General features: G+C 33.9%; 1 protein-coding gene across 7 annotated transcripts in view; it reads left to right on the top strand.

The window, feature by feature from the left end:
* The window catches only part of STXBP5 (syntaxin binding protein 5), a 165864-nt gene that overhangs the window by 96126 nt on the left and 54180 nt on the right, over positions 1–15558 (top strand). For 5 of the 7 annotated variants that reach the window (XM_059941045.1, XM_059941041.1, XM_059941039.1 and 2 more), the window contains 7 exons: positions 931–1078; positions 1282–1349; positions 1614–1654; positions 2515–2738; positions 3227–3405; positions 8423–8548; positions 10993–11144. In XM_059941045.1, the coding sequence (XP_059797028.1) occupies positions 931–1078; positions 1282–1349; positions 1614–1654; positions 2515–2738; positions 3227–3405; positions 8423–8548; positions 10993–11144 (938 nt within the window). The remainder of the gene's footprint in view (positions 1–930; positions 1079–1281; positions 1350–1613; positions 1655–2514; positions 2739–3226; positions 3406–8422; positions 8549–10992; positions 11145–15558) is intronic. The other 2 variants (XM_059941044.1, XM_059941040.1) reach the window with 1 other exon arrangement.

Raw genomic sequence — 15558 nt, 5'->3', positions numbered from 1 at the left:
TCATGTTACTCTTTTCTTTAAACCACTATAGCTCTCTATTGGTTTTTTGTGTAAAAACAGTTTCTCAGCCTGCTTCTCTACACTGAAGGAATTAAGGGTACATTTCCAACCTGGTGCCTGTTCGCTAGAAAAACTGAATGGTGTGTTAAACAAACACCACACTTCTATGTCTTTTCTTACGTAGCTCCCAACAGCTGAAACATTCCACTTGCTTCACTGCCATCAAAAATCCACATAACTTTCAAAGGCAGCCTCTTCAAGCTTTTCTTATTCTCTCTTAACCAGATATATCATATCTGATCTATAAATTCTCACCATAGCTCCTTAGCAACTTTTTGTGGTATTTCCCATATTCTGCTTGTTCGTAGATGATAGTATGTTTACTTATAAATTTTTTTGAATGGAAGAACATTGTATTACTTATTTGTATTTCCTGAGAGATAATCATTAAATATGGTTTTAAATGAGTTTACCCATTCAATATTTCAGTGTTTCTCGACTGGGGGCAATTTTGCCCCCCAAGAGATATTTGGCAATGTCTGTGTAGACATCTTCTGTTGAGGGGAGGGGAGCTACTGGCATCTAGTTGTAGAGGACAGGGATCCTGCTAAACATCCACAATGCACGGGACAGTCCCCATAATAAATTATCTGATCCAAAATGGGAATAGCACTGAGATAGGGAAACCCTAAAGTGTAAGTGAACAGTATTATTTACCTTACTTTAAGGCATTCCTAAATTCACATCAACTTAGTGTATGCTACCTGTAATAATGAATTTTTTTTTTTCTTCTTGAAAATAACAAGACCATGTGGAACAAAGGATAACTTATTATTAAATAAGTTTAAATATTTTTTTAAGTTTTCATTGTTGTATTAATCATAGGTAATAATTCATTAAGTTAATATTTTTCTTTTCCTGTTGTTAAAGATATCCTATATTTGAAAATCCCTACCCTTTGAGTATACATGAATCCCCTGTTACATGTTGCGAATATTTTGCTGATTGTCCTGTGGACCTTATTCCTGCACTTTATTCTGTTGGAGCTAGACAGAAACGTCAAGGTTACAGCAAAAAGGTACTGAACATGAGTTTTAGTAATTACTGTTATATTTCAGTATTTTATATTTATCACCTTGGAGTGGTTGATAATGATACCTTTTCGAGAGAAATTAAAATCCTTTTTGAATATGAAATATGTTGTTTACTCTTGTCATAGATGTATTATGAAGATATATAGTATCCTTGGAAATTGCTTTATGCAATAATCTTTTCTTATAGGAATGGCCCATTAATGGAGGCAATTGGGGCTTGGGTGCTCAAAGCTACTCAGAAATAATTATTACAGGGTAAGTAAAAGTCCATTTTCACCTAATGAATCAATAATAACTAAATATGATTAAGACTACATGAAAATTAATTGGGCAGGTAGTGCTTGCAGTAACATAATAAGAAATAAGTTATTGTATAGAACCTGCCAGTTTACCCTAAATTTTACCTTTTTCCTCATTTTGGTGACTATCTTTTTAAGTAACAACATATTTAACTTCAAAGAGAGAAATAATGTAATTTTTTTTTCTTCAACACATTCTTAACTCACTTGCTTTTCACAGGCACGCTGATGGGTCAGTTAAGTTCTGGGATGCTTCTGCGAGTAAGTATTCTGAATCGTGTTTGCTACATGCTCTACAATCATTGCTTTTATATAGCCTGTTTTGTAATGATTGCATAACCAACATTTAATTTGAAATTTAGAGACTATAAATTTAATACCTGCTTTATCAAGTATATGAGTTTAGAATTTATAATAGATAAAGACATTTTAAGGATGTTAATTAGTAAGTCAAGAATAATTTTCAGCAGAAATACCCAAGTCCTTTCTTCAGTATTTCTTCAAACCTTCTCTTCCTAACTCAGAGATAGGAAAAGCGGGAATATGTTTCAAATCAACAGAAATCTGAAAAATTTTAATGCCTGATTCTAAACTTATGTCACAAAAGTTTGTGTTGTCTTTGAGAAATATATATGGTCGCTACATTAGCAAAAAAGGAAAGAATGCTTTGAATGAATAATGTTTGCAATTAGAATCCAGTTAACTCAGGGTATATTATGTTTCATCATGTAGAAGTGTTAGATAATATTGGTACCTTTCAGAGAGAAAATATGTAGAAAATAAATCTGCAAAGCAAAATATGTGCCTTATTATTTTTATTATATTTATGCAATTTTTTTAACAAAATCTTTTTGTTACTCATTTTTTTTTCAGATAATTTAAATTCATCATAATGGTGATTTTTTTTTCTTTTTAATGAATACAATGAGTACACCTTTTTTGGTCAGTGAATACAGTGAATGCATTATGTAAAAGAATAGTAGAGAAATGTAGACCTAGGAATAAAACTGTGGTTCAAAAAATATAGTTTATTTTCCTTACGTGGTATGAGTGATTAAATATTACCTGATATTTATTCTTTTTATATTAAGATATCATATTTTATCTTTTTTTTTTTTTAGTAAATCTACAAGTATTATATAAATTAAAGACGTCTAAAGTATTTGAAAAGTCAAGAAATAAAGATGACAAGCCAAACACAGACATTGTAGATGAAGATCCGTATGCCATTCAGATCATCTCCTGGTGTCCAGAAAGTCGAATGTTGTGCATAGCTGGAGTTTCAGCTCATGTCATTATTTATAGATTCAGCAAACAAGAAGTGATTACAGAAGTCATTCCGGTAGTAGTCTCTTAATTAGTTTCAGTGTCAGATGTCTGACATCTTAAAGTTTTAGAATTATTTAGGAGGTTCTTTGTAGTCAGTTTTAAAACACCTCAGTATTTACATTGCCATCTATCTTCTGTGACAAAAACTCATAATTTCTTTGTATATCTTCTTACTGAACATTTAAATCTTTAAATATATTCTGTTTCATTTAAGGAAAGCTAATGTAAGTATGAGCATACTCTAATTTAGTATTAACAGGAGTGCCATAAATTCTAAAATCATAATGCATGTGTGCGTGTACTTGCACACATACACGCGATCATTTTTAGAAAGCTGAGTCAGGAACATTTTTTATCTTTGCGAAATCCTTACCTTTAGAAATCTCACTAAATTTTTCCTTTAATAATGTTCTTTCCACTGTAGTGTACGTGTGTATATGTATAAACTGTAATAAAATGAACAGTAATTATTAGGAGAGGGTAAACTTTTTACTTTTACAACAGATGCTTGAAGTTCGATTGTTATATGAGATAAGTGATGTGGAATCTCCAGAGGGTGAACAGGCACCACCTTTGCCGACACCAGTTGGGAGTGCCAATCCTCAGCCCGTTCCTCCTCAGTCTCATCCTTCTACCAGTAGCACTTCGTCTGATGGGCTTCGTGATAACGTCCCTTGTTTGAAGTAAGTTATCTAAAAATACAGGTGTTTTGGAAGTTATCTTTTAATTTAGATAAATTGTAAGCATTCGTAAAGTGAAGTAACATCTTCCTGTGATGGAGTAAAATGACATAACCACATCTCTTTTTGTGTTTCACCGTGGTTAATTCAACTCTTTTTTTCTGTGGCACCAAGAGGAATATGATTGCATTCCATGATTTTATCCTTAAAGTACTAAGATTTGATCTCTAAACATACTGGTAGGTGAGCATGGATCTTTCCTCTACATAAAGCTTCATCTTCTAAATCCGTCATTGTTTTTTAGTCTGGATTTATATGTGGATCAAATGTATATTTAGGCTGCTTTCTTCCACTCTGAAAATTCTGTTTTTTCAGTCTTCAGAGATTCAGTTGTTGGGTAATCATTTTCTTGTCTTTTTCTGAATCTTCTCTAGCATCACAGTATCGTTATTTAAATGCCTTCATTGTGGAAATCCAGATTTGAATACATTTTGCTTTTTTACAGGAATAAATTGGACAAAGTTTATTTTTCCTTTTTTTCTGTCCAATTTATATTACTGAGTGTTTAAATTTTGTTAAGCATACGTGCCTTAAATATGGCACAGAAAGAAAAGAGGAAAGAGTTAAAATCATTGAAGGAGTTCATGAAGACTTATTAAAAGTATTACATTTACAGAGAAGTCGGTTAGGGCAGTGACGGAAAACTGGTCGTGGAAAACGTCAGAGATTCAGTACAAGAGTGGGGGACAGAAGCCAGGCTGTAGTAGGTTCAAGCTGGGGCCGGTGGCGAGAAAGACAGTTTGCATTTGTTAACAGAACTGGGCTTTATACTGTTTTGGCTTTAGATCTGCTAGAATCTTTTATTGGTGAATGGTTCAGCAGTTCCTGTGGAGAATGTCTGTGTAATCAAAACTGCGTTCACCCCAGAGATAAGGCAGATTGGTTTATATGACAATCACTTGTGATATATAAATCTATAGAAAAGTAGAGTTTGGTTTTTTTTAATCTTCTTTATATGTTTACATGAATTTGAGGTTGTGTGTTCTATGCCAGTGGTTCTCAAACGGGGATGATTTTGCTCCTCAGAGTGTGTTTGGCAATGTCTGGAGATACTATTTGTCACAACGGGAAGAAGGGGTGCTACTGGCATCTAGTGTGTAGAGGCCAGGGATGATGCAAAACATCCTACGGTGCGCAAGACAGTGCCTGCGACAAAGAATGACCCGGTTCAGAATGTCAGTAACGCCAAGGATGAGAGACTGATCTGACCTAACGAATATAAGCATTGAGGTTAAGCACCTATCAGTACATTCTCAGAAAGGTCTCAAGTTTCTCCTCCCTCTCTCCCCCCTCCCCCTCCCCCTCCCCCTTCCTTTCTCTCTCAGGTGTATATACACACACCTCCTTTCTGCTACAGTCTGGCATATGTTTAGATAGAATGAGACTTGGTAGTAGAAGAATTCTACATCTTTCCCTTTTGTTACTTACCTGTACTACTTTACTTTAAACTTAAATTTGTAAAATTTTTGTTAATGCCATTTCTTCTGATTTTAATGTGTATTTCTCCTGCTTTTTGTCAATTTAATTTTTATAAGCATATAAAGTACAATTTGTCTTTGAGGTTTATTTTGGTAACGTATTTCTGGTAACAAGTTTGAGATTTTTGTCTAAAATCCACACATTCACTAGTGACTTTTTGAAATCATAGGCAATTTGAGTTATATTTCTTTTTTTTAACCATTTTAATAGTTTTCAGGTTAATGCAGTTATTTATTAACTTCACATTGTTTTAGTCCACAATCTCAAAAGCCAATTTTTAAAAGTCAGAAATATAGCTAAATTGATGTGAAAATAACTAATACTTAGATTTTGTTTGTTTGTTTTTATACAAAATGTTTTTGTACATAATTGGGTTGGGGAGTTTTTTGGGTTTTTTTTCTATTGAAGTCTAGTTGATTTACAATGTGTTAATTTCTTATGTACGGCAAAATGATTCAGTTATACATACATATATATATATTCTTTTTTTAATATGTTTTTCCATAATGGTTTATCATAGGATATTGAATATAGTTCCCTGTACTATACAGTAGGACCTTGTTGTTTATCCATTCTATATAGAAGAGCTTACATCTGCTAACCCCTGCCTCCCACTCCATCCCTCCCTGTACGTAATTGTTTTTCTGAAGAAACATTTTAAAAGCAGCTATTCAATTTACTTCTTTTACCAATAAAAGTTTGGTTTTATTTAAGTATTTTAGTTGTGCTTTTGCAGGGTATTAGTCCAAACCTACAAATTATTTTGAAACTGCAAAGCCTCCAAACATTATTTTGACATTTAAAATACATTTGTACAAATTACAGAGCTTTATATAAAAGTTCAACCCTTTATCTTTAAAAAGTAAACAAATTAATTTGTATATATTAAAAACATTAAAATGGTAACTTGCATATAACCGTTGTAGACATTAAACGTAACGCCCACCCAACCCCCATTTTGTATTTTTAAAATCTAACATATTTCATCATTTCTTGATTCAGTTTCTAATTTTTTACCAATTGGGGATTTTTCAGCAAGTTTGACTTATTTTTGCTTAAGAACTTTTTTGTTCCTTCATACTAAGTAAAATAAGAATTCCATGACTTCTGTGTGTCTTCATCACTTACATCTTAAATGTGCCTGTATATGCACTTCTAAAATTATCCCCGAAGGCCTGTTCCTGCTCTTGAGAATCTAATCTAATGTGCACATTAAATATGCCAGAGGGAGGGTAGACACTTCCTTGAACCTTATCTAATTTATACAGGGAGAAAATAGCACACTCAGACTCTACAGGCTGTGCTTATTTCAACAGAGGCTGTCTCTGGTGGAGGTGAAATGCTACTCAGTCTTTATTTTTGTCTTTCAAGATGGATGGCTGTAACCAAGCAGTGGGTGTTTCCCTGAGGGAAATCAGAACTTCTGCATCAGCCAGTGTACTGTTCTGAGTGTATTAACTTGAAGACTTTGCACAGGCAGATGTGACCGCAACTCAAGTTTGTTTTAGGGGTACCCTCGGTGATTCACGTTTACTCTGAAATTTGGACAACATCCTGACCCTTTTCTTACCTAGAGTGAGTCTAGCAAGTAGGACAGCAAAAAGTCTGGTGTCATGGTGTTCTTCACTAGAAGCACCAAGTAAATGATCCAAAAGGTTCTCTGAGTTTAGTGTCAGGAGATTGAACATCGAATAGACTTCCTGCTGTCCTTCCCTTATACACTCACTCCAGAGCAGAAGCCCCAAGAATTGTTGGAGTAACCAGGCTTTATATATGTTTTGCAAGAACAATTACTGGAGAGAGTCTGTGCAATCAAAAATGTTCTCACTTTAAAGTAAAAGTAGATTTTTTTTTAATAGTAGAAGTAGTCACACACAAATAAATTGCTCACATTTTAAAAAAATTTTATCTTCCAAAATCACTTGAAGTTTGCAAGTATGACAGGGTATTATATCTAAGTAACTTTATTCCTTAGAAAGTCTCACATTTATAAACCGCCCCCCTTCACTCCCTCTAACATGCTTATAACAAGTTTAACCAGTATAAGTTTTTTATGAACTCACTCAGTATAAGTGAGTATAACTGTTCGCTGAATACTTCACTTGAAGATCCTACCATCACCTCAAAGTTAACCACATCTTCCTCTAAAACTAGCTCTTCATCTTGACATCTTTTTTCTTTCTTTTTTTTCTTTTTTGGAACTTAGAATCACTGTCTTCTTTTTCTCCCCTCCTCTATCTCTAATCAGCCTCCAGCTCATTCATTCATTCAGTAAATATTGAGTACTGTCTCTGCCAGAGTATTAAAAGTAACTGCAAGGTGTCTACCTTAATGGAATTTACAAGCCCTTTTGAGACTTACTTCATGTGTTTGAAATCTACCTTATTATTTCACATCACAAGAATCACAGGAACTTCCACATGGGTCTCATTGTACTTCGTCTTGCATACCTCTACGGTTAATCTTTCCAAAATATTTCTTATAAATCTTCACTGGCTTTTAATTCTTTAATAATGAAAATATATTACTTTTGTATAATCTGACCATTGACAAAACTCTTTCATAGTCACTCACAGTGCTGTCAAAATGTGATTAGGTAATATTATTCCCACTTCTAGACAGGAAGACGACTAGTAAGTGGCAGAACCAAGACTCAAACTCTAGCTTTTTTGAGAGCCCTGAGTTCTTTCTACCAACATCAAACCTTTGCAGCTGGACCTTAAAGACCCTGTAAAGTCTGGCCCTGGCCTGTCTTGCTATAGTGATTTTTTTTTACTGTTACTACACACACCTTCCACTGTGGCCAAACTTAGACACTTGTTAATTTTTGACTATGGGTTTTCCTACTTCTTTATCTTGTTGGTATATTTTTTGCAAAAGCAATTTTTTTAACACTATGCAGCGGTTATTAGGGGAAGAGTCTGTGCAATCAAAATTACTACCAACTCAAAGTCAAAAAAGATTTTTTTTTAATAGTAAAAGTGGTTATACAAACAAAAATAAATTGCTCACATTTTTTATACTTTTTCCTTAACTCCTTATGTTTTGGGCCAGTTTTCATTTAGTTATACCATACCTTTTTCAAGTTTTAAGCCTACTTTTCTAACTTGGATTTTTTTCTCTAACTTGATTTTTTTCCTCTTAATACCTAAGTGGCTGCTTCTCTTCATTCTTCTCCCCATCCTTCCCTGTTCTTCTTTCATCCCTCTCTACCCACTTCTCCCCTTCTCCCCTCCCTCCCCAGTTTATATGTGGAACTTACATATAATTTCTTATTTTTGTGATTTATCTAGGTGTTTCATCTCCAACTAGACTAAATGATTCTAGAGGACAGGATTCTGATTTTTACATTTTTTATATTTTACAATTTTATATATAAAGTTATTTTTTATATAGTTATTCATGCATGACTTTATAATTACATAGGCTAATAAGATAATTGAAGATGGGTTAACAGGTAACATGTTTTCCTTTCTTACAGAGTTAAAAATTCTCCACTTAAACAGTCTCCAGGTTATCAGACAGAATTAGTTATTCAGTTGGTATGGGTGAGTGGAGAACCACCACAACAAATAACCAGTCTGGCAGTTAATTCTTCCTATGGATTGTAAGTATAATTTCTGTGTTTCTCGGTCTCTTCATTGTATTCCATGCATTTTTATATTTTTAAAAAGAGAACGGATGATCTTTATTATAGTATCACTTAAAAAGATGTTGTGTAACTTTAATTTCAGACCAAACTCATTGTTTATTTGGATCATAGTGTTGTTTTGAATAATTTACTGTGGATATGCTTATACTGCTTCCTGATTTCAAGTTAAATACCTTACGGACCAGTGAATCTATCCTCTCCTGGATGTACTCTGAGACATAATTTCCTTGTAATGTTTGGTATAATGAAGGTCTAACAACATCAACCCAGAAGACTATGTTCTAAATTGATTCTATAAATGTTGAACCATAGCTGTATAATTTGTTCTTTCTCCTTCCATAGTTAACTTGTGTAAATTGTAAAGGCATAGTAATAGTTAAGAAAAGTATTCATCTATACTACAGCTGTATTTTTATTTATCAATTCATGCCTTCAAGTATATAGTGTTAGTAGTACATAGTTTTTATTATAATAGGATAGATTGATTTATTTTTTTAATAAATAAATAAATTTATTTATTTATTTATTTATTTTTGGCTGTGTTGGGTCTTTTTTTTTTTTTTTAACATCTTTATTGGAGTATAAATGCTTTACAGTGATGTGTAGTTTCTGCTGTATAACAAAGTGAATCAGCTGTACATATACATATATCCCCATTTCTCCTCCCTTTCACGTCTCCCTCCCACCCTCCCTATCCCACCCCTCTAGGTGGTCACAAAGCACCGAGCTGATCTCCCTGTGCTATGCGACTGCTTCCCACTAGCTATCTCTTTTACATTTGGTAGTGTATATATATCCATGTCACTCTCTCACTTCGTCCCAGCTTACCCTTCCCCCTCCCTGTGTCCTCAAGTCCATTCTCTACGTCTGCGTCTTTACTCCTGTCCTGCCCCTAGGTTCTTCAGAACCATTCTTTTTCTTTTTTTTTTTAGATTCCATATATACGTGTTAGCATACGGTATTCATTTTTCTCTTGCTGACTTACTTCACTCTGTATGACAAACTCTAGGTCCATCCACCTCACTCCAAATAACTCAATTTCGTTTCTTTTTATGGCTGAGTAATATTCCATTGTATATATGTGCCACATCTTCTTTATCCATTCATCTGTCGATGGACACTTAGGTTGCTTCCATGTCCTGGCTGTTGTAAATAGTAAAAATTAACTATTATTTAATAGTTAAAATTAATTGTGGTATAAGAGAAACCACATGCTAACTGTTCAGTCCAGAGCTATTTCTTATGTGTAGGTCACTGTCTCCTTCCTTGATTCTAGCCCTAGGGACTCGTTCATCTTTCTTCTTCCTCCTTATAACTACTACCACCTACTCTGTCTCTTGCAGTTGTGCACCCAACTAAGACTGGCTGTAGTCTGAGATAGTGTTCTCTAATGTCTTTTATTTGGGCCCCACAATGTATGAACACAAACGTTCCCCTTTTTAATATTTTACTGCCCACAGCCATAAGAGAAACAAACAGGGAATAAGAAAAGGAACCAATAGAAAGTTTCAAAGAAAGTTGCAAATCAGTTGATCACATGCCCCATTGGGCTCACAGTTGTGTTTTGTTTAGCCTTTTTTGTGTATTTTTAAAATTTGAACTAGTTGCCAACACTATTTAATGTGAAAATCCATATTTAGAGCTTTAATTGAAAAATTTGATTATCTGGCCCATGTCTCCATTCCTGGTCAGCAGTAGTCAGCAGGAACTGAGTTGAAGCTTCCCCTCTTTAGATGGGTTGTCCACTCTCCAGTTCACCACAGTCCTTAGTTGGCCTGTTTTACTTACTTATATAGCCCCTCTATGTATTTTAGCTTTCAATTCCTGGCTTAAGGGATCTTAAAAGAATAAAATTCCTTTATTCATAGTTGGTTTGTACTTCCCGACTCACAATTGAAAAGATATTTGGAAGAGTCCAAAGGGAGGCCTCCAAGATTTATGCTTTCTACTTTTTATTTTTTTTGTTGTTGTTGTTAATTTTTATTTATTTATTTATTTATTTTATGGCTGTGGTGGGTCTTCGTTTCTGTGCGAGAGCTTTCTCTAGTTGCGGCAAGTGGGGGCCACTCTTCATCACGGTGCGCGGGCCTCTTATTATCGCGGCCTCTCTTGTTGCGGAGCACAGGCTCCAGACACACCGGCTCAGTAAGTGTGGCTCACGGGCCTAGTTGCTCCGCGGCATGTGGGATCTTCCCAGACCAGGGTTCGAACCCATGTCCCCTGCATTGGCAGGCAGTTCTCAACCACTGCGCCACCAGGGAAGCCCTCTACTAATAGTGTTTTGTTTCAAAAGGAATTTTCTTAAAGACCCATCATGATTTTTTAGCCCTGTAGACTGCAATACATTTCCTTGTAGCTGTTTATCTGTGCTAAAATATTTGCTCTTTTGCTATTCCTAGGGTAGTTTTTGGCAATTGTAGTGGCATTGCAATGGTTGACTACCTCCAGAAAGCAGTACTCCTCAACCTGGGCACTATTGAATTATGCGGCTCCAGTGATCCTTATCGGAGAGAACCCCGATCTCCTCGTAAATCTCGACAACCTTCAGGAGGTAAGAAGAAAAAAGTCCTGAGCTTTAGGTTTTCCATAAATGCTGAGTTACTTCTGTGAATATAAGTACTTCCATTACGTAGATAGCTTGTCTGATTTCATCTGTTTGTATAAACTGTATCAGCCTTCTTTTTTGTTTTGTGTTGTTATTAGCTTATGCTTTTGTTTTTAATATTCTAGGATTTTATTTAACATTGGGAAAGAACCACAGTTTCAGACTTCTTTAGCTAAATTATAATGACAGGAAAATTCATCCCGTTATTATAGAACAAAAGTTAATTTCACAGTTCTGTCCCTTTTATTGTTTAGTATTGTGAGACCAACAGTTTATTGTTTTGACTATTTAATTCAAAGGAATCATTTCCCATGTGAAAAAAAATGTAGATGCAAAAGTGAATTTGAACTCTATGAAATACAGCATTCTCTGATAGCTTTGATTCAGTGCAAGCCCAGATCCATTAAGAATTCTCTCCATACCATTCTTTTGTGTTTGCTAGGTAATTAGTCTTATTTTAAATGTTTTAATACTAATTCCTCATGGAACACATGTATAGTTAGCTGTTTATAATAGTACTCCTCACCTTTTTTTTTCCAAACCTCATGGCACAGACAGAAAATGGCATTGGATCTCTGGCATATAGGGATATATTAATGAGGCCTCTAGCAGTAACTGGCCTCTGGGCTCCAGACTCCCCAGGACCTGCCCAGCTGGACCAGGGATTGAGGGGAACTCCATTTGGGGCAGACTTAACCTAACCCATTTGCAGAATGCCATTGGGAAACTCTGATCTATACTTCCTAACTCAATCTCTCTGAATTAAAATTCTTTCTGAGATTCATCTCTCAGTTGCTTTCAGGACATTATTAGCTGATACTAAATACTTCTCATAATTCATGAGAGAAGAAAAGAAAAAGGTGATGGGATATAGACCTTACTATCATTTTGGTGATAGTTGAATATTTTTTTGTTTTTGTTTGTGTGATCATTTTGTCATGTGTTATCTTCAGCAGAAATCGTTGTCCCAACCATACCATTCTAGTATCTTTGTCTCCTTTTTTTTTTTCCTTCTGCTTTTCGTTGCTTCACTAAGGTATGCTGATTGTGACTTCTTGCATGTGTGGCGTTTCTAGCTTATATTCTGAATCTGTGAAAAAACTCCGTTCTTCTTTTTTATGTAAGTTATTTATTCCATATCGGTAAAGTCATGACAGTGTATTTTGTCTGTAAAATTGTTTTTTCTCATTTATTTTTAAAAGAGCCTATTGAAGCATCCTATATCGAAAATAATATACTCACTATTTAAATTCATCTCATAATATGTATATGAAAACAGCTATTGAAATGTTTGTGTCGCAATCCAGTTTCTTTATAAAGCAAAGGAACTAACATTTAGAGTCAGAAAGTTAAACATTGTCTTGATAGAGGAGTAGTAAAACTTTTATTACTCCTGAAATTAATTAATTTCTTTTCTTGTTAGTACCTCATCACAGTTTACATAAAATTACTAGAAATTAAATACCTAAATTCATCCAAGGATAGAGACCAGTTCTACCGTGTGATTTTAAATTTTTTTTCTTGAATTCCATTGCATGCTACTTTATCCTGTAGTAAACCTTACAATATTATTCATATTATTATTTGCTTCATTTTGTATTGAAGAGTTACATGTTTAGGCACAAGAGAACTACTTGAGTTTTCATCAGTTTAAGATATTTACTTATTGTTGTTATGCTCACTTGAACAATATTTAGGATTATGTTTTAAATAAAAATTAAAAGAACATTTTAAAGCATACTTTAACATTTTAAGAATATTTGTGCCTTCTAAAATACATTATTTATATTTCAAATAAAATCTAATGTAGAATAATTGGTACTAAAATTCTTTAATTGCATTGATACGAAAATGATATTTTTGCTAAAGTGTATATTTTATAATATGTTCTTGAAGTGTAGACCAAGTATCATGAAATTGTCCTTCTATCTTTTGTAATAGATCAGTATGAATGGAGAGATTTTTTTTTTTTTGCTACTAATAGGTGCTAATATATTTTCGTAAAGAATAAGATGGCACTCATTATTTTATAAGGTAAAACGTTACTGTTTAAGTTTAAATGTTTTATAGCTGTATAAAATATCTATAGTATTTTCATAATAAAAATTATGAAACTGTCACAGGGACAGGTAGTGATGAAGTATTTCAACTACCTATATATATATATCTGCTGATAGTCTTAATTCTGTTAAAAGTGAAACGTGATAATATACCTCTTGTTTTGCTGGCCACTTTTTTCACTCAGTGAAGGACACAATAAGGAAATTTCTATTCTGAATATAATATCTAATTAATGATGTGAAAGTAATAGACACATGAGAAAAAGTGCTTACTTAGGCTTGGAAATAGATAAATATAGAATTTAATAAAGAAGGAAATTAGATGCACAAAGCTGTATCTAGACTTTAGGGAAGATATTTTCAAAAGTTATAGAGAGGAGGCTCTAAAAATGAAGTTTTGGGCTCTACAATTGCAGTTACTGTCAAGTCATCAATATTTTCGATAAGACAGTAAAAGAAATAGCCCAGTAGTACTAGTTGAAATTTCTGTCTTTGTGTTTCTTATAAGAAATGAAAGAGACTATATAAGAAATAAGGGATACAGTCAAGGATGGATAAAAATGTTGCATAGAATAATAAGTACTGTGTGGAATTAAGGCTGAATTCCCCAAAATGAGAAATATAGCAAAATGTTTGGTTACAGTGAAAACATAATTAAGGAAGGATTAGGACACCACTTTAAGGATGATTTGCAATGATAGTTGAAAAATAGAGTATAGAACTAAATCACTTTGTTTCTCAACTCTCCATTAAGAATGATTTTTCTCTCTGGAAATTATGAAAAATAATAAAGAGAAATTAAAGTTTAAGCCACATTATGCAAATAAGGCAAACCAAGCAATAATGAAAAGATATCAAGAGAATTTGTAAAGAAAATTTGTAAATGGTACCCCCAATTGATGAAGGTCAAATATTTTACAAATCAGTAAATTTGATTTACAAGTCAGTCAGAATTCTAGAATGATTTGCTAAGTAGTTGATGCCTTACGTGCATATTGAAAATAGAGATAATAATAGAAGTCAGCAGGAATTCACTAAAAGTAAGTTGTTCCAAAATCAGCATTACTTTTTTAATCTGGTAGCTACATTGATAGTTCATGGCAGCCTGTTGACATAATATTTCCTGAAGTTAACTGGGTATTTGATAAAGAATTCCATGATACTTTTGTGAACCAGACAGGTGGAAGTGACCTAAATACCTAGTTCAATTTGATGGTTGCAAGATTAAATCAGGAGTCAGCAAACTACAGTCTGCGGGCCAAATCTGGCCCATGGCCCACTGCCTGTTTTTGAAATACAGTTTTATTAGAGCAGCACCATGCTAATTCGCTTAGGTGTTATCTATGGCTGCTTTTGTGCTTCAATATTAGAGCTGAGTAGTTGTGACAGATTGGCCCCAAAACCCAATCTGGACCTTCACAGAAAACATTTGCCAACTCCTGGATTAAAGCATGGTACCTAGTGGGTCGGTTTGTGGCCTGATACTAATTTGATGTAGTGTACCTCAATTAGTGGATATGTAATACTGAATAACATATGATTATACTTTGTTGAACATTTTAAATAGTTAATTAAACTTCCTGTTTAAACAATTGAAAGAGAAGGTGTGCTTATTTTTGCTGTTTAAAGGATAACTAACACATTTGATGGCAGAATAAAAACCCCAAAGGTAATTATAGGTAGAAATCATAAGCTTAAACCAGGGAAATGAAGTTTATCAGCAATAAATGTTAAGTCCTGTGTTTAGATTATAAAGATAATTACATGTATACAGAACAAAAAACTGGCTCAGGCAGTTCATGTGAACATGCTTGGAGGTTTCGTTGTTAGTTTAGGCAGATTTGTGTTAAATCTCAGCCCTCTTTTTATGTGTGTTACATTAGAGAAGGTGCTACTCTGAGGCTCAGAGTCCTCAGAATGGGGGTGATCACCTCATAAAGTTAGTGTAGTTATTAAGTGAAAGGGCATATGTAATGTGCCTCATCTTGTGACTGGAATAGTGTTGGCGTTCAAGTGGTTGTTCTGTTACCACAACTTAAGGTATGCCAATAATACGACATAACTGTTGAATATACTAGTGTGAGAGATACAGAAGATTTTAAGTTATCCATTTATATTGTATTTCTTCCTCTTTTTAAAGCAGGCTATAGAGAAAACAATTTTGGGCTCAAATGTACTCAAGAACTTCTGGCCAGTAAAATATCTATTACAATGACAGTGAAATTGACTGTCTCTAGATGTAATTAGGTGTTTGTCACTGAATAAGATACCTGAAACACTCAGTGCCTCAGTTTCTTCTT

This window comes from Balaenoptera ricei, chromosome 12, assembly GCF_028023285.1.
Source record: "Balaenoptera ricei isolate mBalRic1 chromosome 12, mBalRic1.hap2, whole genome shotgun sequence".
In the NCBI taxonomy this organism is placed as follows: Eukaryota; Metazoa; Chordata; class Mammalia; order Artiodactyla; family Balaenopteridae; genus Balaenoptera; species Balaenoptera ricei.
This window is presented reverse-complemented; position numbering and strand designations above follow the sequence as displayed.